Here is a 21,884-nt window from a genome sequence, read left to right on the forward strand (position 1 = left end):
CCATTAAAACAATTTCAGGCTAAAAACAGACACAGAAATCAACTCATGAAGAAAAATTTAATATTCCACGGAAGATTGACGTCCTCTGAAAAAAGATGAAGGACTATCAATAACCTAACTAACCGAGAAAGTTTTTTTCTTAGACTTGTGGTTTTGATACGAGAGAGCATCGCAAGAGAGTATTGTGCGGGAGACTTTACCCATTTGCAGGTAATTTTCGGGCAGCTGCCGTTTCATTTCAATAAGCACTAAGAAAAATTATTTTGGTAAATAGAAACCAATAGATTCGAGGACGAGGAAGACTCCAAGGACGAGATTGAACTTAAAGATTCTTCGCGAATAAAAATTCTTTAAAAAACCGACAGCCCGGAAAGCTTCATTATGTCTTTTTTCACCACAAAAGTTAGCACGGTAATTTTTATTGAAGGAGTTTAAGCCCTCTCTCCTCTAACATTAGATAACTGGTTTCCGTTAATACGACATTCTCGCTAAAACCCGTTTAAGTTTAGCTTGCGATTATGTCTATGATAGATTTCGCGAGGTAAAATATGTAAAATGTAAATGTAAGTAGAATGACGACGGCTGTCATTCTTTCCCGCCAAAATGACGCTGGTTCACGCACTCGCACTACTTAGTATTAAAAAATTCTCGTCCTCGTTTTAAGGCGATGTTACACGGGACGATTCGCAACGACGATTTTTGGCGCAACACAGCATTGCAATGTTGGGACAGTGTTGTAACTGTTCGAAACAATGTCGCAACAATGCTGCAACGCTGTGTTGAGCTAAAAATCGTCGTTGCCAATCGTGTCGTCTAACATCACCTTTAGAATCTAAAGCTCTCTATTAACTGTAAAGTTTGTACTATGAATCAAGATACATATTATGACATAGAAAAAGGACCCTAGAGAAAATAGGATCACTCCGAGACGACTATGTCGACTGCGTTAAAAGAATTTCATTGCAGATACAGTGTAAGCTTCGGTTAAACGGGCAACAAGAACATGAAACTTGTCTTTGCAACACTGCTCCAAAACGAGCTGAAAATCGGTGGGTCCGCGTTTTACTAACCACGATCAAACCTGTTAACAACCTGATTTGTTGCAAAACAGGTTTGATGAGGGTGGTAAAACAAGCAGCATCGCTATTCAACATATTTGGAACAATGTTGCAAGACAAGTTGCATGTTGCCCGTTTTTCCATACCTTAACAAGCACATTACCTCAATAGGTTTGTCAAGGATCTTTCTAGCTAAAGCTTCCATCTGACGTGGGAATGTAGCAGAGAACATGACAGTCTGTTTATCGGGTCTGATACAATCCATTATTCTCATTACCTGAAGCAAAAACGAATGTAAAAATTACATCAGATTCTGAAAAGCATCCACATAACGAGGGGAAACCACAAAGGTGGGAACTGCAGGCTTCACTTCAGGTTTGCAAGATAACAGAGACCTTTAGATTCGAGGATGAGAACGACTACGAGTAGGAGATTTAATTTAAAGTTTTTTTCACCTATTCTCAAAATATAGACACCCCGGAATGCTTCATTGTATTTTTTCACCAGAAAAGTTAGCACTGTTATCTTTATTGGAAGAGGTTAAGCCCTCTACCGATCGCATAATGCTAAAACTTCTAAGATTTGGTAACTTGTGTCCCGCCACTACGACATTCCCGCTAAAAATCATAGTAGAATGACGACGGCCATCACATTTTCCCCGCCAAAATCACGCTGGTTCACGCTCGAGCACTACTTAGTATTGAGAAAATCTCGTACTCATAATAATACTCGTCTTAGAATCTAAAGCTCTCTTCCACAATAAAGCCTACTCAAACGTATTGAGAGAGAATGGAGTTCCCGTGAAGTCCTAAGTTAACTGAACTAGCGCTGGGTAAGGGTCGACGGTCCGGGGGCCGAGGCGGGACCATCAACCAGGGTCTTTAAAAAACTTTATCCAACCTTATCAATACGAACGGGGCGTAAATGTACCCACAATCCTATTCGAAAACAGTAGGGGCGTGGACCCCGGTGGTGTGGTTTACCTCTCAAGGGGAGGGGACTGTCACGGGAGCTCGATCGAGCTCAGTAACTAGCTTTAAGGGGTTGCAGTTGCCTTACCAACGGCTGGCAAAGCTATAAATAACATAAAGTCACAAACGTGTTTTTGGGAGTGAAAGCAACCTCGACACCACAAATCTCTTTGACTGAGGTGACCACAAGCGAGTTGGCTGTTCCCAACCGAATTTTATAAGGTTCGTTTAAAACCAACTACTCCGTAACGTGTACCCTGCTTTAACGTCGTACAACCCCAAGAGTAGTCTGAACCGTCAGCTGTCTCCGCCCCCTAGCCCGTGGGGGGCGCGAGGAGAGACCGCGCCCCCCACGGGTTACTCCATACTACCCCAAGAGCTGGTCCGAGAATGACTTGCTTGAGGTTCAATAAGTAAGAAAAAGTAACAATGTGGAATTAATTTGGCCTTAAATGACCCCTTTCACTTGACCTGGACAAGAACTGAGCTCTATCCACTTACCACTTTGTTACCGCTCTCAGTCACAACTCAGCCCGCGGAGCAAACTACGCTGAATTCAAGGCCAATGGTAATAACTGTCTACTCTTACAAAGCAGAAAAAACCACAACTGCCCAGATGCAAACACCAAGCTCCTAATATATAATATGCAAGGTAACTTTACGGATGGGGTTGGGCGAATTCCTGTTCAAGGTCATTTCATTCAAAATTGATTTCTTTCTTCACACTTTTTAATCATTGTGTTCGGAAATTTGGTGCAGCATTCTTATGTCTACGATTTCCATGGGTAGTTTATAAAAACTTTGTTGTGCACAAAAGTAATTACTTCTTGGTTTTTAACTTCTCTTTTTCTAATCCTCTCTATCACATGTATCAGTTAGTACGCGCTCTTTGTGATTGACCAATTTCAGTGGTGAGCCGCATTCTAAAGCACAGCCTGCTTCAGCTTATGTTTTTTGGTACCGATTTCCTGACGATGTCCGCAACGAGTCCATCGAAATTTGCCAACGCACATAAACGTATGGGCTTTGGGTGGACTCGTCCCCAGGTCGTCCTCATAACGTGTACGGCGGGAGCAGAGGGTGATGGGTAGGGAAAAGAGCCTCACCTTCCTCCTTCCCATCACACCTGGCGTTCCGGCACTGGGGAGAGGTTTAACAGAGGAGACTAGGGACGAGTCAGCGCTTACGGCTTACGTCCACAGATAAACAAGAGTAAATGTAAATAACTTGTTAAACGTCCTCCACATTTGAACATTCATTAACGGACAAATATCGTTTGGTTGCGTTTAAAGCTTCAACGCAATCATGGGCCTCAAACCACCCAGAGATTCAACTAAAATTTAATCGATAACGTTTTCCTCGACCGCACTGTATGTTATAGAACCTTGAGTTACGTGCAAACCTTGAACTGGTTTGTGAGAGATGCATATGCTTGCCAATGGAACAACATCAGAAAGGGAAACAGCGTTAACGCAGCTTGAAAATCAAAGTTAAGCCCCCCTCAGCAGATTTCAGGTTTAGTATTACCACTCAAAATGCTAACTTGACCTACCTGAGGTTCAAATCCCATATCAAACATTCTGTCTGCTTCATCCAGGACCAGGTAAGTACAACGACGGCAGTTTGTCACTCGGCCTTCAAAATATCACAGTAAAACCAAAACCAAGTAAGGCAAGATTGAAACAAGGAACGCCCATAAGGCTACACTATTTGTCTATTTCTGTTGTCATTAACAGATTGGTAATATTTGGAAACTCCCAACTAAATGTAAATAAATAGGGCATATTTTTGGCCGCGCGAAGATACGAAATTTCTCTCCGATCGAAGAAAATATTTTTGAACACGAGAAATTCTAGACCATTTCACTAAATTTTTTTCTGTCGCAAAAGGCGCAATTTATTATGTAGCCATAGAAAGCAAGGGTGATCTTTTACGTGTGAAGATATCATGTTTTCGCGTGAAGCTCACCTGGTATTTCATTGGTGGTTACATAATAAAAAAAAGCAGTACCATTAGTTTCATGTTTAGCCTACCGTTATTTGCCGTCAACATGTCTATCATTCTTCCAGGGGTACAAACGATAATTTCTGCTCCACGCTTTAGTTCTGCAATCTGAACAGAAACATAACTGGTAATTGATTACACACCAATAACATGAAGCAAAGTAACGTTGCCCTTGGCAAATCATTATCCAGTAAGCAAACAGGAGGTTAAGACAGAGAAAATGTTCATTGCGAGGATGGGAAGAAAACTGACAAACGATCTCAGTTCAGCTGTTGCAAATCCTGATGTGGGTTGGTTAGACAATCCCATCGTTAATAACAGTAACAGAATCTGTGTAGCGTCTTTTATGAGCTTTATTTCCGCCGCTCTCCCGAGTCCAGACGGATTAAAAAGACAGTAGAGAGCTTTAGATTCTAAGACGAGTACAACTACGAGTACGAGATTTTCTCAATTGTTAGTAGTGTGCGCGCGTGAACCAGCGTCATTACGGACTTTAAGATTCAACGACGCGGACGGCAACGAGAACGTCAAAAAAAAAAAAATTGACAAATTAGGTGGGTAGGAATAATCGCTATAAAGACTGAAGGAACGCAAATTCACTTTTTAAGCGACGTTCTCATTACCGTCTCGTCGTTGGATTTTAGTGATAGCCGTCGTCATTCTACAACGAGTTTTAGCGAGAATGTCGTAGTGGTGGGAACAAGTTATCAAATGTAAGAAGTTTTATCATTTTGCTATAACCTACTTCAGTATAAATAACCGTACCAACTTCTTTGGTGAAAAAAGTAAAATGAAGCTTTCCCGGGTGTCTTTTTTTCTGAGAACTTTTTTTCTCGAACTCGTACTCGTTCTCGTCCTCAAATCTAAAGTTCTCTATACCACACCACAAAACACCCAAAATTGTGTCATCTGTTTCATGAGCCAATGGATGAAAAGATCAAAACATGGACTCTTCGTTTTCCTGCCAAACAAAACCCTAATATGGAGAAGGCATTGTTCGATTGGCCAATCGTGTTGCAGTATGACGTCAAAGCGAAGTATCCATTGATTTCTAGAAAGTTCTCGGGCATGAAGTTTTTTCACCCGAGCGTTCGCTTAACCAACCAAAAGCCACGCGCGTTTGTATCCGATCGATAAACCAATCAAATCGCTCCATTTCCGCTGGTTTGTTGTTCCTGTTTTGTTCGCGCGTTTTCACTTCAAGGTCATAGGAAAATCGCTCTATTCTCCTTTTGAGCAGGTCGTTTTTTGGCTGGGAAAGACAAATCGTACTGTGTGTGGTAAGCAAAATTCTACTTCGAGTACAGTACATGCACCAAGAGAGGGCATCGTAAATCCTATTTATGGATGGGGATGGATGAGTTGGTCCAATGTTACTGGGGTAAGTGGAGAGAAAACATTAGTAGGGGGGTAGGGTAAGGGGTTTGGGGTGGACTGACCTGTTCACTGATACCAGTGCCACCATACACGCAGACCACTCGCAGATTGAGCGGCTTACAGAACTTCTTACATTCACGATAAATTTGAAGAGCTAGTTCCCGAGTTGGTGTCATTATGATAGCTGTAAGTGAAATAAAACACAGTCACAAGTCACAAGCCTGATTATCAATCCCGACAAAATTACAAGGGCCGTGCTTGAACCAAGTCTCTGCCAACTAACCCATTGGGCATTACTCCAGCGCGTTTGTCGATCTTAATTACTTGGTATTTACGCTGATTTAGAAGTCAGCACAATCGATGTCACTGAGATAAAATTCATGATTATTAAGATGAATCTAGTTCGACGCGACGTAAGCAAGGTGTTTGATACGGGGCCTGAGATTCAAGATTACATAAGCATTAACTACCTATTGGTCCATCTTCTCTGTCAAGCTCAGGTTGGTCCAGAACATGTCGGTACATAGGAAGAAGAAATGCTAATGTCTTTCCACTTCCAGTCTTGGCAATTCCTGGAGAAATGGTGAAAAATGGAGAAAACAGTTCTAGCTTCCTTCCACAAAATAGTAGAATATCAACGCGAAATATACGTGAAATGAGAGACATTAAAGGGGTTGAGCTCTTGATATATACTGATATAATTTATTGTGTGTAATGGTTTTTAAAATCCGGGTGCAAAACTTGTGTTTTAACCCACAGTAATGAAAAGGGTATTTCTTTCACGTCACTAATCATACCGTTAACGTACAACTTGCACAGGGCATGGACTAGCTTCCAAAGCTTTCCCAAGACGCGATTAGCTGTGATTGGTTTATTAGCGTGACTTGCCTTTCATCGTACACTGCTTTACGATACGATTAGCAAACAAAAATTGTGCCACTTTTTTTAGCCAATTAGGAATCCTGAATTGCCTTCACGTGTTTTTACGAACGTGGTGTCGGTTTTATGTGACTGTTTAAGTTTTGATTGGTTTATTAGAAAGACTTTCCTTTCCCCTGGAACTGCTAGACAATATGACTGACAGAAAAAAAAAGTGACACCTCAGCCAATCAGGAGACAGTCTTGCCTACACGTGTTTACCCTTCACGCGCTTAGTGTCGGTTACATGTGACTGCTTCAAGTTTTGATCGGTTAATTACCGAGACTTGCCTTTAGTTACCAGCATTGCTATACGATATGACTGACGGAAAAAGCAAGCGAAACATCAGCCAAAATGGAGCAAAAGAAACACCATTGTTAACTGCCTGCAGATTCAGTTTTTCGCGCTTAGTGTTGGCTAAGTGTAATTGCTAAGAAAATGTGAACGGCTGAAGTATTTTCTTTTGTTTAGTTTGAAACTCAATTCACCACTTAACACCGAGAACGAGACTGGGCCGAGTTAACGTTTACAAAGACTTCTGAGACTGTTGCTAGGGACGGAGAAAAAAAATTGGCCAATAGCTGACTGACACGTCTCCAGTGACAATCCCAGAAACAATTGCGGGACGCATTTCGGCTCCAGTACCCTTCTCTTAGCCGGTCGTTATTTTTCGGGTGGAGAGAAGCGACGAGCGGAAATACGTCTGTGTTTGCAGGCTATTCTCCTTTCTAACTGGGGGGAATTGGCGATGCTCAATTAAAAACCCGCTCTTAGGAGACATCTTCTCAAACAGTAAGGACGACACGGCCGTAAGAAATGAACTTATCTTACCTATCATATCTCTTCCACTCATGATGGCTGGAATGGCCTGACCCTGAATCGGTGTTGGTTTGTCGTACTGGTTCCTTTATTAAAAGAGTGAAGTACGTCCATTAACCTCCCAAAAAATTTCATCTTTCATTCATTAAAGAATTGAAAGACATGACACCATGCAAAATTAATTCTAAAAACGTTTTGAATGCTAGCACTAAAGGATATAGACAACGGTACAAAAATAAAAGTTAAAATAACATATTTATTGACTCAAGAGAAAGTTAAGAATAATTTGTCTCTACCATTTTGTGGACAAACAACTCCCATCGTGTCAAAATTTGGGTACAATATTGCATTACGCTGGGTTTAACTTTTTGTTTTGTCTTTCATATCAGTGCAATATGCAACAGCAAGTGGAGGACCTAAATGAAAACTTAAAGTGAAAAGAAAAAATTCTCATGTCAGTTGATTTTTAGGAATTTAGTTTATAAGAAACCAGTTGAAGAAAAATAGTGTGAGAGATGAACCACTGTGTATCTAACAGGATAAGCACAAAAACTGCGTTGATAATAATACTATTATTCAAAAGATAGCAAGCTGGCTCAATGCAATTTACTTACTTTTTAAGGACCTCGAGGATTTTTAAGCTAACTCCAGTCTGTGCCCAGGTTTTCACAGGTTTTGGACAGTCTTTTCCACGAACTCGAATGTTCTCAAGTTTTTTACGGTATTCTTCCACCTCTGCAAATCCAAAAGTTAAGAGACAGGTTATATAACATCTCTGAGTTGGTTGTCCTCTCGGTAACGAAATAAAAATGTCACTTTAATATTCTTCAAGTTAAAGGGGCTAGCTGTGTCACTGTTGTCTAGTTCATTTTGTTAATAATGAAAAAGGCGCTATGGAACGTGAGAAATACTCGGGAATCGCAAAATTACAGCTCCATGTCAAACAAACAGGTCTACCAAGCATTAATGTATATCAAACATTATAAACAAAAAAGTGTACTTTGGAAAACTGTCACACTAACAAGTTTACAAAAAAACACACTGATTGCAACCCCTTTCAATCCCCTTAATCCTTTAAGCCCCAATATCCACATACAAATTCTCCAAACTGATCTCCATACATTTCCATAAAGAATGTGTTGAGAGAATTTGATAAAAGATCAAGGCATTTTCTCATTGTTGATCATTTTATTAATTCTCATAACCTAGTCTCTTGACAAATTATGGATATCGTTACGAGAAAATTGATGTTGGTCACCATTGGCACTGAAAGGGTTAAAGTTTGTCCATCTGTTCCTCCGTTTGTATTTGCTGTGTTATTTAAACCTTCTTTTCATGTTTTGAGCTGTTATTTTTATGTTTCATTCACTATAGAGGCAGATCCCACAGTTTGAATTTTGACAAATTTCGTGACACAGTTAAATTCAATATGTATAAAACCTCATCTCAGGTTACTATGGCTAGATTCGGCTAACTGCTAGACTACGAGTAGTCCCCATTTTTCCTCAGGGATAGTAGACCGAGCGAAACGCGAGCGCGTGAAAATCACCCCACGCGAGAAAGGCGAGACGAGGCGGGGAAAGAGAAAAATGAGGGAATACAGACAAAGCTTAAGCTTTTGAACTTATGCGTTGCTCGTTCTCTCTCCCCGCCGCGTCTCGCCTTTCTCGCGTTTCGCTCGCTCTACTTTCCCGGTGGAAAAATGAGGACTACTCGTAGTCTAGCTAACTGCGTTCAGACAAGTTAAGTGGCAGTATGGCCTAAGGGCTACAACACTGGACTTTCAATTGAGAGGCCCCGCATCCAAGTTCTGCCATGGATCAATTTTATAACATAACATCAAGTATGAAGCAGTGTCCTTCGTTCTAAAGGATATTTTCGCAAGGTATCGCATATGAATTGGCTGAAGGCAAACAAGTACAGAAAAAACTAAGTTAAAGACACCACTAGGAAATCCTTTTAAAATTGCCCTGAGCAACGGTAGCTCACTGTTTTACCTTCCATAGCATAGATCATGACTTTGTTACATTTCAGTTAAATTATTTGTTTTATTAACGCAGCGCTTAAAGAGCAAGGATGTTGGTTAGTGTACAACGTTCGGTGCGCGAGGTCACGAGATCGATCCCCGCTGAGATCACGTTCTTGTGTCAATATCTCTCCTTTCTGTGTAGATCTAACTGTAGCTTTAAATACTTTAAAAACAGAGCACTGATGGAGAGATGGGGGTAAAATGAGCGCACGGTCGACCTCAATTTTATCAGTTGAATTACCAGTTTTGCTCGCCCCACTAGTTTTTTTTTTGCCATGAATACTGCCAAGGATAAATAAAGTAACGTCATTTATTTTAAGCTGAGCTGTGCTTTGAGGAACCAATTCTTACCTTCAGGAGTCATTCTTGCAAGTTCAGGAACCTCCACATAAAAATTCTTCCTGAAGCTTGAGTAGTACACTTTGTTATGGTTCACTGCTTGGAGATCCTAACGTCAGTAACAAAAAAATATTTAAAACACTATTTCCTGTCCCTATTACAAACATGATCAGTGACGCCTTTTTCGGGTGGGGGTGGGGGCAATTGGATGTGAAAGCAAATGAAAAATAATGTGATTCCTAGTTCTACAGTTACCACTCTAGGAACCACAAGTAGGACCATAAAACTCTTTTCAAACTTCTCAGTGAAAGATGGTGGATCTTTTCGAGAAAAGGGAAGTACAAAAGGAAACCTAGTCCTTTACTGAAGAGGATATAAAGCTAGAAACATTGGATTAGATGATGGGTATACAAACAGGGCTCTTACTGTTGCTGGATATTTGCAATCAGCAGGTGGGGAATTAAGCAACTTGGAAGTTCTCTTTGTTTGTTTTGTTTTGTTTTCTATACTTGCCACCAAGATAAGTAGGTTAAAGAAGTGCACAGAAGACTTAACAGAAACTATAGGAGCTTATGAGAGGATAGGCCTCCTTGAAATACGGGCTACAGCTGTTTACATCAATTGAAGAAAAGATGGCGTAAGTTATCTCGGTTCTTACTTCCTTTTGTTTTCTATGAAAGTAGCCAGGGGTCAAGCTCGTGGTAGCCGGGGGAAAGCTTAAGCTCCCATCTCTTATTGACAGCTCTGCACAATGCTGCAAAACCTGAAATGCTTTATAACATAAGAGGCTTTAATTTTCCTACCTTCTTCTTCTTTGTTTTGAAGTTTGCATAAGTTGATTCTATAGTCTCCTCTTCTACTTCTTCCTCAGATGAATACTACAGAATGCAAAATAACTTTTCAACATTTCAAGCTGTGTTCCAAAATTCAAGAACAGATTAAACTGTCAGATAAAAACATCTGCCCAAGAGAGGATCAGTAAGTTCTACCTTGACAGGTCTTATCCCTCAATAATTGAGGGAAAAGACAGTGAATGCAGCACAACGTCAGAGAAAACACAAAAGTCCATAGGAAGGACTGAATGCTCTGCCATTTGTCAATTCTGTTTTTAGATCCGCGTACATCACTGTGATCACATTGTTTTTGCAAAATTTGCCTAAGAACTCGGCTACAAAGTACAACCATAGCATTAATCTCAAGATGCCCAAACGTAGGGTGGGGCAAGGGGAACTTAACACGATTAGCCTATTTTTCTATGACTGTAACAACATCAAGATACCGTAAAATTCCCAAAATAAGCCCCTCCATGTATAAACCCCTCTAAATATAAGCCCCCCAAAATCGTAACGCAAAAAACCCTCCATTAAATCGCCCCTCCGAATATAAGCCCCCCGGGGCGCTTGTACTTGGAATTTGCCCTCTAATACAAAGTAACACAAAGCAAAAATGGTAAATTTCCTTCCCACTACCAAGCTAGCCCAATCGATTTTGAAACGTAAATTTCCCTCCATACATAAGCCCCTCCGAATTTAAGCCCATCCAAAAATAAGCCCCTCAAAAAGGGCCTTTGAAAAATATAAGCCCAAGGGCTTATTTTCGGAATTTTACGGTATTGCAGCACAGTTGAGATTTTTCTATGACAGAAACATCTTTTATGTACTGACCTCCATAGCATCTTGATCATTTTCCATCAGCTCACCTTTGGTGGGATCCTAAACAAACAAACAGTTCATAAAATTGATATTATTCTTCAATTCACGGTCATGTTTGAAAGTGACACATCTTAGACAGGCGAAAATATGTCTCCGCAAAGTTGCAAAAATTTACCGATGCTTGTATATGGTGGGTGGGCGGCAAGTTTGTGCCCCCACCATACAAACGTCTGTGAAATGTCATGACTTTGAGGAACTATACCTTCATAAGTTTTTCACAAATCACCCTCAAACTTGGCAATTTTACTAATTTAAAGATGCTCTTTCCAGTGGTGTAGACAGATTTTCCCAAACTTGTTCAGAAACGTAAAAAGGAAGCATTTTTCCTTAGGTGATCATTATATTACATCTCAAAGTTTTTTTTTTTCTGTTGATTATGTATTGTTATGAGAAATTGATGCTGGACACTTTTGGGACTTGAGGAGTTAATTACATATATATTCACTTCTGATGATTTTCCCCCAGGAATGTTGTACAATGAACAGAATGCCCTTTCAAAGTCATAAACTAAAGCTAATCTCCATCACAAACATCTTAATCAGAGTGTGCCAAAACCTATTTCTGATTGTAATAATAATAATACTAATAAAACTTATATAGTGCCGATATCAATATTGCTATTTTCATCAGCACTTAAAAATATACATAAAATATACATAAAATATACAAAGTGCATGAACCTACCAAAAAGAGTTCAAACAATGTCAACACTGAAACTATAAAAATTACGTAGACTACTTAAATCGTTAAAAAACTGCATAAAACCTACTAAAAACGAGATTAAAAAGCACATAAAGTTACAAAAACGTTTTCTGAAATAAGAAGGTCTTGAGTGTCTTTTTTGTCTGGGACAGGTAGAAATTCAGTTCCGCCATGTAAACCTTTGACATGACTTATCTGTGGGACAACCACATTTTTTAATCAGAAAAAATAAAGAAACAGTTGAAAATTGTCTTCAAACTACAGTTGAACTGAAATTCATCTCAAATGTCAGAAAAGCAAACCTCATACTTGACAAATTAAGGTTAAATATTCCTTTTAACTTTACCATTCCGCGGCCATTTCACTAGTTTTTACGAGCTCCATTTTAGGTTTAAGTCAAAAACAATTTACAAGGGTAATAATGTAAACATTAAATGCCTGATTGTTTTTTAGTTTTCAGTTTCAAGGTAACCTTTTTGGACAAGAACTCTTGGGTTTCGGACAACCAAATTTAATATAGTGCTTGTCCAAAGCACAAGTGAATAGGAAAATTTTTCTCTTACTCTGTTAATTGACCTACCCTCTTCTTCTGCTTGGTGACTACATGGGTTATCACAGTTGTCTTCCCAGCTTTACCAACTTTCTTCTGATCTACAGCATTGATTTTCTTCACCTGTTGAAGAACAAAAAATGGCCTTGATTTTAATCAAAATTTATTTAAATATTTATTTCCAGTTTGAATTAATGTTATTATATTACCGCAATAAAAATATTAATTTTGTAACATGCATGAAACTTCAGTCCAGACTTGCTAGTAGCGGGACACACAACCTAGAACTACAGTTTAGATATACAGCCTGTTTATCTAGTAGCTATAAGTAAAATCTGTTCTCAGGTTAACCCACTATTCAACCAAGTTTGATACACAGTTTTTCTCTGTTTCCTAGCCCTTATTATTGACAGGAGAAAAAACAAGTTTTGGTTATACCTAAATGCGGATTTTACCTGCAACATACACAAAATGATGCTAGGAAATGTATACTAAAAAGTTTGCATGTACAATGAAAATTCCTAAACTGGTTTTACAAGTCATGAATTTGGTTTTACAACTAGTTTTACAAGTTATTTTACAAGTTAAACCTGCAAAGAAAAAAAAAAGCTACAAAGTTAAGAATGCTTGGTACCACAGCCTGTAACTTTCCTAAGTTTTTTTAAGAGAAACCAAAGAGAAGACATATTTTGACGAGGGAGGAATGAAGAAGTGCAGGTATTAATAGACTACCATATTATTACGAAGTATTCACCTCTTTGTTAACATCAGCCATAAAAGCATCTAATGGATCAACATCATCATCTTCCTGCTAAACAAAATTGTCAACATCATCAGTCTCAACAAAGATGCATTACCAAGTGTGAGTCCTTTTTAAAAACTTGATCACAAGGGTCTTATAAAAAACATACAGGTCCTGGCTGATCTGACATAATTTCATAGCCAGTGGTGCGTAGGCCAAAAATGACATTAATTTTAACAATTCCTTTTACATCCTACAGTGAGCAGGAAAAGTAAACAGATTCCACATATATAATATATGTTTTCACATATTAAAAAACCAAGTTATGAATATGTAAAAAATCATATATGAGAACTGTGGGGTGAAGAATTATCTGAAAGAAGACGATCGCAGTTATAGACACAATTAATTTTACAGTTGCGAAAAGAAAGCCTGAAAAAAATTCAGGCTTGTACAGGATTCAAACCCCTGACCTCTGTGATACCAGTGCAGTGCTCTACCAATTGAGCTAACAAGCCAACTGGGAGCAGGTCGATGAATTGGTTCGTTATAAACCCGTGAAAGGATGATGATGAAGTAATGAATATATGAAAATCATATATGAGAACTGCGCAGTGAAGAAAACCAACAAACAAAGAAACAAACCAGGTCCCTTCATAAAAATACTGTTTTAAAAATGTTAAAAATATGTCCCTTTGGTGGCTGTATTAATCGGGTTCCACTCTAAAGAAAAAGTTCAACATAGAGCGGTTTTCACTTGACTGTCATAAAACCAAAACCAAAGTAAATACACTAGCCAACCAAAGGACGTAGTAAAACCAAAACCAAAACCAAAACCAAAACCAATCCCAATTCGACAGTCAAGTGAAAACCGCTCTATTGTACAACTGTAACAATGTCTGACCACATTTTTTTGTTGGTCAATCAAAATGACGACATGCAGGGACCTATGACTTCTTAAGAAAAAAAATTATGAATTATTTGCAGCCCTGCTTAGTGTCGAAATTGTGGAGAGGTAGAAAATGTTTGGTGGTGCAAATTAAGACTTACCGGTTCCTCCTTTACTTTACCATTAGAAACACTAGTCTGGCCTTTTTTATCTGCAACACATTCATGACAAGAGATTATTAGAATTAAGACATTAGACATTAGAATAAATAAAAATAATTATATAAAGGTGTGAACTTAACTACCATAATAATTTTAGGATACTTTTAGATAAGAGACATCATCAAAATTAATGAGTTCAGTGGGGATTTTTGTCATACAGTGTAATATGATAGTTGTTGTTGTTGTTGACAGCACTATTTAACTCTTAAGTGAACATAAGAAAAGGGCAATCAAAACAGCAAACATCATTGTCTTGGAGCCTGGAAACAACAAGATATGGTCACCAAATTGACACAAACTCGTTATGGCAGAAAATAGGGTGGTCAAGGTCATAGTAAAAGTTTTTACTATGACATCGACGGCAAAAAGGATACACCACCAAAACTTTACGCCTGGAAATGCTGTTACAATGCTCATATATCAGATTAGGTTTACCTACATCGTTTGGTTCTTTTTTTTTTGAAAATGCCAAAAATTTGGGTTGCTCAGATTACGCTAAATGGAGAAGAAAAGGGGGGGTGGCCTAACAGTTGAAAAGTTTCACCACTTACTGTTAATTTTTTTACTTTTTGGTTCATCCTCAGCCTCCTGTATTGGGAATAAAGAAATACATGTAATTTTTCATTTACCTTTAATATAAATGACAATGATAAATAAAATATTAATACAGGTGTAGGATGGACATCCTGAAATAAAGGATCAGCCTGCTAACAAAGAAAAATAATCCAACATACAAATAAGAAGCAGCCAAGCAAGAACACACACCAAGAAATTATCTAACAATAAATAAATAACTACAAGGCAACTGAGCTTATGAAAGGTCCTAAATCAAAGCAATGCTTTTGTAAGTAGAATTACAGAATGATATGCAATAAAAAATGTTACAGAAGTCAAAACATTTGGTTTAAGATTAATCAGACCTGTTCCTCTTCCTTAACTTGCACTTCTTCCTCTTCTTCCTCCTCATCATCATCATCGTCATCCTCCAAACTCCACGCTTTTTTCTTCTTTTGCTGTTCTTCGCTTGCAGCTTCAGTTTGTTCTTTGTCTTCTTGTTCTTTCTTTCTCTGGGCTCTCCATGCCTCTATCCTGATAATTTTGTTGGCATAAACAAAATGTACTGGTAAGTATCATAGACCACCAAAAGCAACAGCCTGCTACATGCAAAAGAAATGCTCACACCATTTATAAATGCAATGGTCAAATGCAAGTTGACACAAAAAAGGACATTTTGTGCAATATTACGAGAAATGTTTGAAGCAATCAAAATGGCTGCCCAACTAGCAATTTGGAGGTGCATGTTAACATCTTAAGACTTAATAATCAGATCCAGGGGGAAAAAGATGGAAGAAAATGGAGTTTAAATAACATTTATTTTCATGCAAATGTTTCTTTCACCATTACGTAAAGACCATAAACTCTAAAAATAAAAACATAAATCATAAAATCATGGCAACTTTGTGCAACTTTAGTCACTAAATTGAAAATTTACTTCTACAGTGTACTCGACATGGCAGCCAAAAAAAACATAGCACGGAGTGCTGGGAAGGGTCTGGCTTTGGCATCGATATCACTGGCACCTGTCCTGTCCTCCTCAAAAAAAAATACAAGAAATTTCTAACCAAACCTTGCAAGGTCAAGGAAAAGGGCCAACAGTAGGAATAAAGAGGGATAGAGTGAAGAGGGAAAGGTGGGAACAAAAAAACATGTTGTCTGATTTAGCAGAGACTCAAACCTGTGTTTGCTCGCTTCACAGGGATAAAGCTAGCTCACTACACCACATGAGCTTACACTCTTCAAGAGGTGGAAGGTATTCTATTTAAAGCACTTTTATAAGTGGTGGTAAAGTTCCCTTTACTTGAGTAGTACTAAAATAACAATGGTACCTTTCTCTTCTCTTCTGCATCTCCTCATCAAGTCTTTTCTGCTCTGCATCCTAACATACAATCAGTATCACAACATTGAACTAATGCAGTCCAAAAATGAATAATAAGTTATGACTTTGCTAGACACACACACAGGGTTCAGCTGAGGGATACAATCTAGATTTAACAGTGCCCAGGGCCCTGTTTCTTGAAAGTGCCAGTAAGTTAACTACAACAGCCCTAGAAATCTTTTTTACATTTGATGCATTTCAGGGCTGTCACTAAGATTTCAAGTTGCCGGGCAAATACAACAAGTAGGCGGGGAATCAAACAGCTAGGGATTTCTTTTGGTTCTATTTTCCCTCTATTTTCCCTAGAAGTAGCCAGCTGCCACGTTCTTAGTAGCCAGGAGGAATCCCCAGCCCCCGCCTCTTAAATGACAGCCCTGGCATTTGCAGTAAAGTCTAATTTGGGTAAGCCCAGACCTTATAGCACCAAGCTTCTAACTCAGGATTCCCTGTCACCAATATACCTAACAAAATGCATGTGCTGACAGCTGGCAATTGGGATTTCTCATTTAGGAGAATTTTGCACTACTGATTTGGGTTTTTATTATGATTGTATGGGTACCTTGTCATCTTCAGCACTTTTTTCCTCTACACTTGAGCTTGTGGTATCTTTCTTTGACTGAAAGAAAATATTTAGGCATCTGTTAGCAAGAAGCATCATAAACACTTATAACTACACTGTACAATACTAGTGCTCAATCATAAGCAGATAGCAGTAATCCACTGTCCAAGACCAGTCAAAATTAGGCTGTTGCTAATTTAATATGAAGAGCCCCTTGTCAATAGGCTATTATTGAAAAGGAAGCAATTAAAAATGAAGGAGGATTTATTTTGAGGATTTTACTACTTTTAGGGCAAGAAACAAGTGAAATACATGTACAAGGTGAGAAAAAGTCCATGCATTTTAAGCCTTTAAAACCCTCTTTTGTTGTCCACAATATGTTTTCAGTAGAGGAAATACGGAGAATTTGTTGAAGTATTAAATAGATTCATCTTCTGTGATCATGCCCTCAAGTCTCATACCCACTCAGTTTTATAAAGCATTGATATTTCAAGGAGAAATTTCATACTGATCACTCCCAGGGTTTAAAGGGTTAACCGACAAATAAAAATTATTCACGAAAGTGGAGGTGGCTAGTGGTGGATATTTACCCACCACTAGCCACCAACACTGAGGTGAATATTATTGTTTTAAAATATTAAAGAGATTATTGAGCACAAAAATGATGGTTTTGAACTCATTTACTGCTGCCAATGATTACCATTTGACAAGCAAATGACTGAATGGGCATCATGTTTTCTTGCCGACAGATAAAACTTTTAAAGGCATTTGTTTAGCTATTGTGGAGAATTATGAATTCTTCTTGCATTTGAAACCATTCTGTAAAAAACTATTAAATTTAGTGTTAAGTTTATTTATGAAGTCAGCTAAATAAACCAATGCAAGACTTAATTTGCATTTGTAGACAAAAAACTTTTCCACCGGTTTCATAAAAAAATTCAAGTCAAACAGACAAAGCTTTACCTGTTAAAGCTTCCAAAAACCAAATTTTGTCACCTTCATCGTATATTTCAGAACAGCTAGTTTGATTATTTGTGATTAAAATTTCTTTGTTTGTTACAGCAGCAAACCGGGAAACCATTTTGCGCGAAACTTGCAAGAGTTTGGCGTTGCTTGCTCAGAGGAGCTGGAGGTGAATCAGTTAATAGCATTGGATATCCCAACTTTGAGTAGCCAATAAGAGTGTGTGAAAAACACTATCCACTGTTTTAGTAACTATTATACTAATGATCTGGAAGTGATTCGGGGTCAAGCTTTGTATCAGGTGATGTTTATTGACCAGTGAATTCAAAAACTAGCTGGCCCAAGATTGTTAAGGTCAAACAACACCTACCTATTACAGTTTGGATAAAACACCAAAGAAAGTAGTGCAAAAATTCACTTACCTCTTTGGATTTTTTAGTGTCCTTGCTTCTATCCGAGCTGTCCTCATCATCTCGTCTTCTTTTGTCTCGACTATCATAGAAAAGTAAGAGACTAAATCAAAGAAATTCAATGATAACAAAAAAGCACAGTCCAAACAATTTCATTCCTGAGTAAGACACAAAAGTTACGTTTTGTGCTACACTGTATGTCAAAGTAAAAAGAAATTCAGAAATCAGTTATTGGAGAATTTAATGTTCCCTGTCTCGCAAGACTTAATTCTCAACTTGATCCTCGATAACTTGTTCTCAATTCTTGATTTGTGCGGGAATCAAGTTTTGAAATCAAGTCAAGTTGAGACTTGTAACAGACTTTCAACTTACTTTTGAACAGTACTGTACCTTGACTTAGACTTTTTTTGTTCAGGACTTTTACTCTTAGATCGTGAACCAGAAGAAGTTGAACGATTGCGGCTTCTTGAACGTCTTTTTCTATCTCTTTCCTTATCTCTTTCTCTTTCCCTACTACGAGGCCTTTCCTTCTTTCTCTTTTCATAGCTTCTGCTGCGAGATCTTCGCTTTCGTTGACTGTCTTTGTCCTTTTTTCTGGGAGCAGGGCTACGACTACGACTTCTGCTTGTTGATGCTCCACTTGCTGGGGAGCCACTTGCTGATCTTTTTCTCTTTCTCTCCTTTTCTTTTTCTTTTTCTCTTGGTCTCTTGCTAGTTTTGTCTTTTCCCTTTTCAACACTTCTACTGCGAGATCTCTTGCGTTCCTTATTTCTTTCTCGACTGCGTGATCTCCGACTTCTCTCTCTACTCTTTGATCTGGAACGAGACCTCTTCTTTCGCCTAATAGAAGATAACAACATAATAATTAAGTTGTTACCTTATTATTACTGTTATTATTGTTATTATTATGATAGGCATATAAAAAATTCAGTTGCATCTACTGTCTATTGTTTATTATTTTCATCTGTGTCACTGACTGAAAAATTATGTTTCTTATGTATTCACCAGGCTCAAAAATTCACCATCACATCTCTATCAAAGTTTCTTTTATTAAAAGAATCCCGTTCTTAAATGAAAGAAACTTTGTTAGAAATAACTCTACAGACATTGAATCAAACAATAACTTAATTGTGGTATCAACACCGCTAGATGGTCATATTGACCTTCTAATTGCCAATGAGCAGCTTCACGTCTTCACGAGGCTGCGAGGCGGCAGCCTAATTGAGCCGTGCGCGATTGTTCCAGGGGCAGAAAAAATCTCAAATCGATGGAGCATAGAGTAATGTAAGGCAACCATGATGTAATGCAGAACAGAGAATGCATTGTTTTCGAGCAAACAAGTGATACAGATCAGAGAATCCATGAGCCGTGAGCATGTTTGTGAGTCCCGTGCTCATCCCGTCTTCAACCAATTGTCGGGTGGATGATTTCCGCCTTATGCAATATCTGTCACATCTGCCCGCTGGAATTTTTTATTGCATGCCGCTAAGAAAAATAATGCAGCAAAATGTTTCGTGTCTTTGAAGCAAAATAATTCGGAAGGCTTCATTGGCGCACCGTAAATTTTTTTAGCTTTAAAAAGAGATCAAAATTAATATAAGTCTGTACATTGAATATTTGCAGACTCTAATGTGATTTTTCGAGGATTTAAAGTTTGCTTATAAGACCAGTAAATTTTATGCAAAATGACTTGTGTGCAACTTCGGACAAAAACACGAACTTCAATATCTCGAAAAATTTGCTGTGTAAAGTCGGGATTTCAAATTCTTTATGCAGTAGAACGGTTTAGTTCACTATTTTTGACAGAAAAATTAAAGCAAGGGGCACACATACACCAAACCCATGATCCGTCTTCCCCGCACTGTCATGTGAGAACTGCCATGTGGTTCCCAGCCAACAGCTCCCACGTGTGCGAATTTCAGGTAAACCTGCAAAATCCCATGAAATTCACAAAAATGTGCAAAATACCACGAAATTCGTGAGAAATCTTATCAAATACTTGTCGATACAACATATTTGAAACTTATCTCGGTTATTGGGGCTGTTTAATTGCCGAAAACTTGCAAATTTACCTTGAAACTTCATCACCACAATGTGCGAACGATGTCCCAAAATTACCAGGCGTAAATTATGTTGTGCAAAACTGGACACTAGTCATGATGTTAAAAGCTTTGCCATTGGCTCATTTCTCGAGCGCCTTGTTGTTAGAATATGTTAGATTATCTCTGTTAAAAACATTAAACACGCTCATCAAATCAGCGCAAATTCAATCGATTTCTAGCAAAATTTGCCCAGAAAATTCCCACGAAATCGGCTGTTTTTACCGATTGTTTTTCATCAAAGTTAGCCGCGAAAATTTCTGCCAAATCTGTCTCTGAAAATCCTGTGAAATTTTACTTCCGCAACCTACCAGAAGCCCTGTAGTATAGTGCGATATATCTGTAGTATAGTGCGATATATTTTTTGAAAATATCGCGGACAGAAGTTGGTATAAATTTGGAGATAAACTGGCTTTGTTTATGCGATTTGGCACATTTTGTATGACGAAAGCAAAGCAAGAAAAGATGAAATGTTTGTTTTGACTTTACTCTTTTGATTTAAATCTATATCATAGAGAAATCTGGTCGCCAAAGTGGCGACTAAACCAGAATTTTTAGTCGCCCAGGAGAAAATGCTAGTCGCATTGGCGACCGTATCAGTCTCAATTTCGAGCCCTGGGTTGTGAGACGGGGCCTACGGTTTATTGACCTTATCTGAGAAGACTGGAAAGTCTAACCGTTTGCAGACGTCTTTACAAAGGTAGCACTTTCTCCTCAGTTATTTAAAGAACCTGAGTGTTGGTCCGGCCGGGACTTGAACCAGCGGCCTTTTCTTTTCGGAAGACTGGCGCTTATCCAACTGAGCTAACCTCGGCAGTAAGGGGTTTTTGAGATGCAGGTTTTCCCTGTTCTTTAACTCAACGGCCATGGCTGTGCGTATGCATGAGGTACAAGCCCTGCTATGGGTTGGTGTATGTATGCCCCTTGCTTTAAGTTTGCACTATTTTCAATGCAATCGAATTAAGTTCAATCTATTTTTCATCGACTATATTTCATGACATTTCTAAACAAATTCAACAGCACGTGCATATAGGTAAAATCTTTGCTCGTTGGCCCTTAGAGATAGCTATAACTGGTAATATTATTACTGGGGAAAATAGAGTTGCATTTCAGTTACTAAATTCCATAGATTTCAGCTTACTTGCTATCTCTTCCCATTTGCTGCTACAAAAGTCAACCAAACCAATGTTCTACAATTCACCTTACCTACAAAGGAAATTACATTTAAGTAGTACATCCATTTTCCCAAGCAAGCCAAATCAGAGGAGGCCCAGGTTCAATTTAGCATGCAATAGGCGATTATAAATATAACAAAATATGTGAGTTGTTGTGTTACAAGGTCTTACAATGGAAGGCAAGACAAGGAAGGAAAGACAACGTACCGAATTTCAAGACCTAATAAAGAAACCAAGAACTTTTCAAGGACCTTAACCGAATTCAAGGACTTTTCAAGACAACTACTAAAATTCAAGACCTTTCCAAGATGGTACGAGCCATGCTTAAACAACATGATCCACTTAATATGGATACTAGGGCATCATCCATAAAACATTTCCACATTAAAGGGGTTCAACTAGGCTAGCTT

The 21,884-nt window shown here is 38.5% G+C and overlaps 1 protein-coding gene across 2 annotated transcripts in view; it reads right to left on the minus strand.

Annotated features, from left to right (window-relative positions):
* Positions 1 to 21,884, minus strand: part of LOC140931346 (probable ATP-dependent RNA helicase DDX46) — a 35,848-nt gene that overhangs the window by 13,253 nt on the left and 711 nt on the right. The window contains exons 2-21 of one of the 2 annotated variants that reach the window (XM_073381144.1): positions 21,441 to 21,505; positions 18,591 to 19,040; positions 18,213 to 18,282; positions 16,828 to 16,884; positions 16,219 to 16,268; positions 15,253 to 15,421; positions 14,884 to 14,920; positions 14,273 to 14,322; positions 13,235 to 13,288; positions 12,511 to 12,603; positions 11,181 to 11,228; positions 10,320 to 10,394; positions 9,529 to 9,625; positions 7,763 to 7,883; positions 7,161 to 7,234; positions 5,881 to 5,982; positions 5,473 to 5,594; positions 4,063 to 4,141; positions 3,582 to 3,664; positions 1,222 to 1,335 (exon numbers count right to left, since the gene is read on the minus strand). In XM_073381144.1, coding sequence (XP_073237245.1) covers positions 1,222 to 1,335; positions 3,582 to 3,664; positions 4,063 to 4,141; positions 5,473 to 5,594; positions 5,881 to 5,982; positions 7,161 to 7,234; positions 7,763 to 7,883; positions 9,529 to 9,625; positions 10,320 to 10,394; positions 11,181 to 11,228; positions 12,511 to 12,603; positions 13,235 to 13,288; positions 14,273 to 14,322; positions 14,884 to 14,920; positions 15,253 to 15,421; positions 16,219 to 16,268; positions 16,828 to 16,884; positions 18,213 to 18,282; positions 18,591 to 19,040; positions 21,441 to 21,457 — 1,962 coding nt within the window. In that variant the 5' untranslated portion in view covers positions 21,458 to 21,505. Of the gene's footprint in view, positions 1 to 1,221; positions 1,336 to 3,581; positions 3,665 to 4,062; positions 4,142 to 5,472; positions 5,595 to 5,880; positions 5,983 to 7,160; positions 7,235 to 7,762; positions 7,884 to 9,528; positions 9,626 to 10,319; positions 10,395 to 11,180; positions 11,229 to 12,510; positions 12,604 to 13,234; positions 13,292 to 14,272; positions 14,323 to 14,883; positions 14,921 to 15,252; positions 15,422 to 16,218; positions 16,269 to 16,827; positions 16,885 to 18,212; positions 18,283 to 18,590; positions 19,041 to 21,440; positions 21,506 to 21,884 lie in introns of both variants that reach the window. The other variant, XM_073381143.1, reaches the window with a different exon arrangement.

Source organism: Porites lutea, chromosome 3, assembly GCF_958299795.1.
Source record: "Porites lutea chromosome 3, jaPorLute2.1, whole genome shotgun sequence".
Classification (NCBI taxonomy): Eukaryota; Metazoa; Cnidaria; class Anthozoa; order Scleractinia; family Poritidae; genus Porites; species Porites lutea.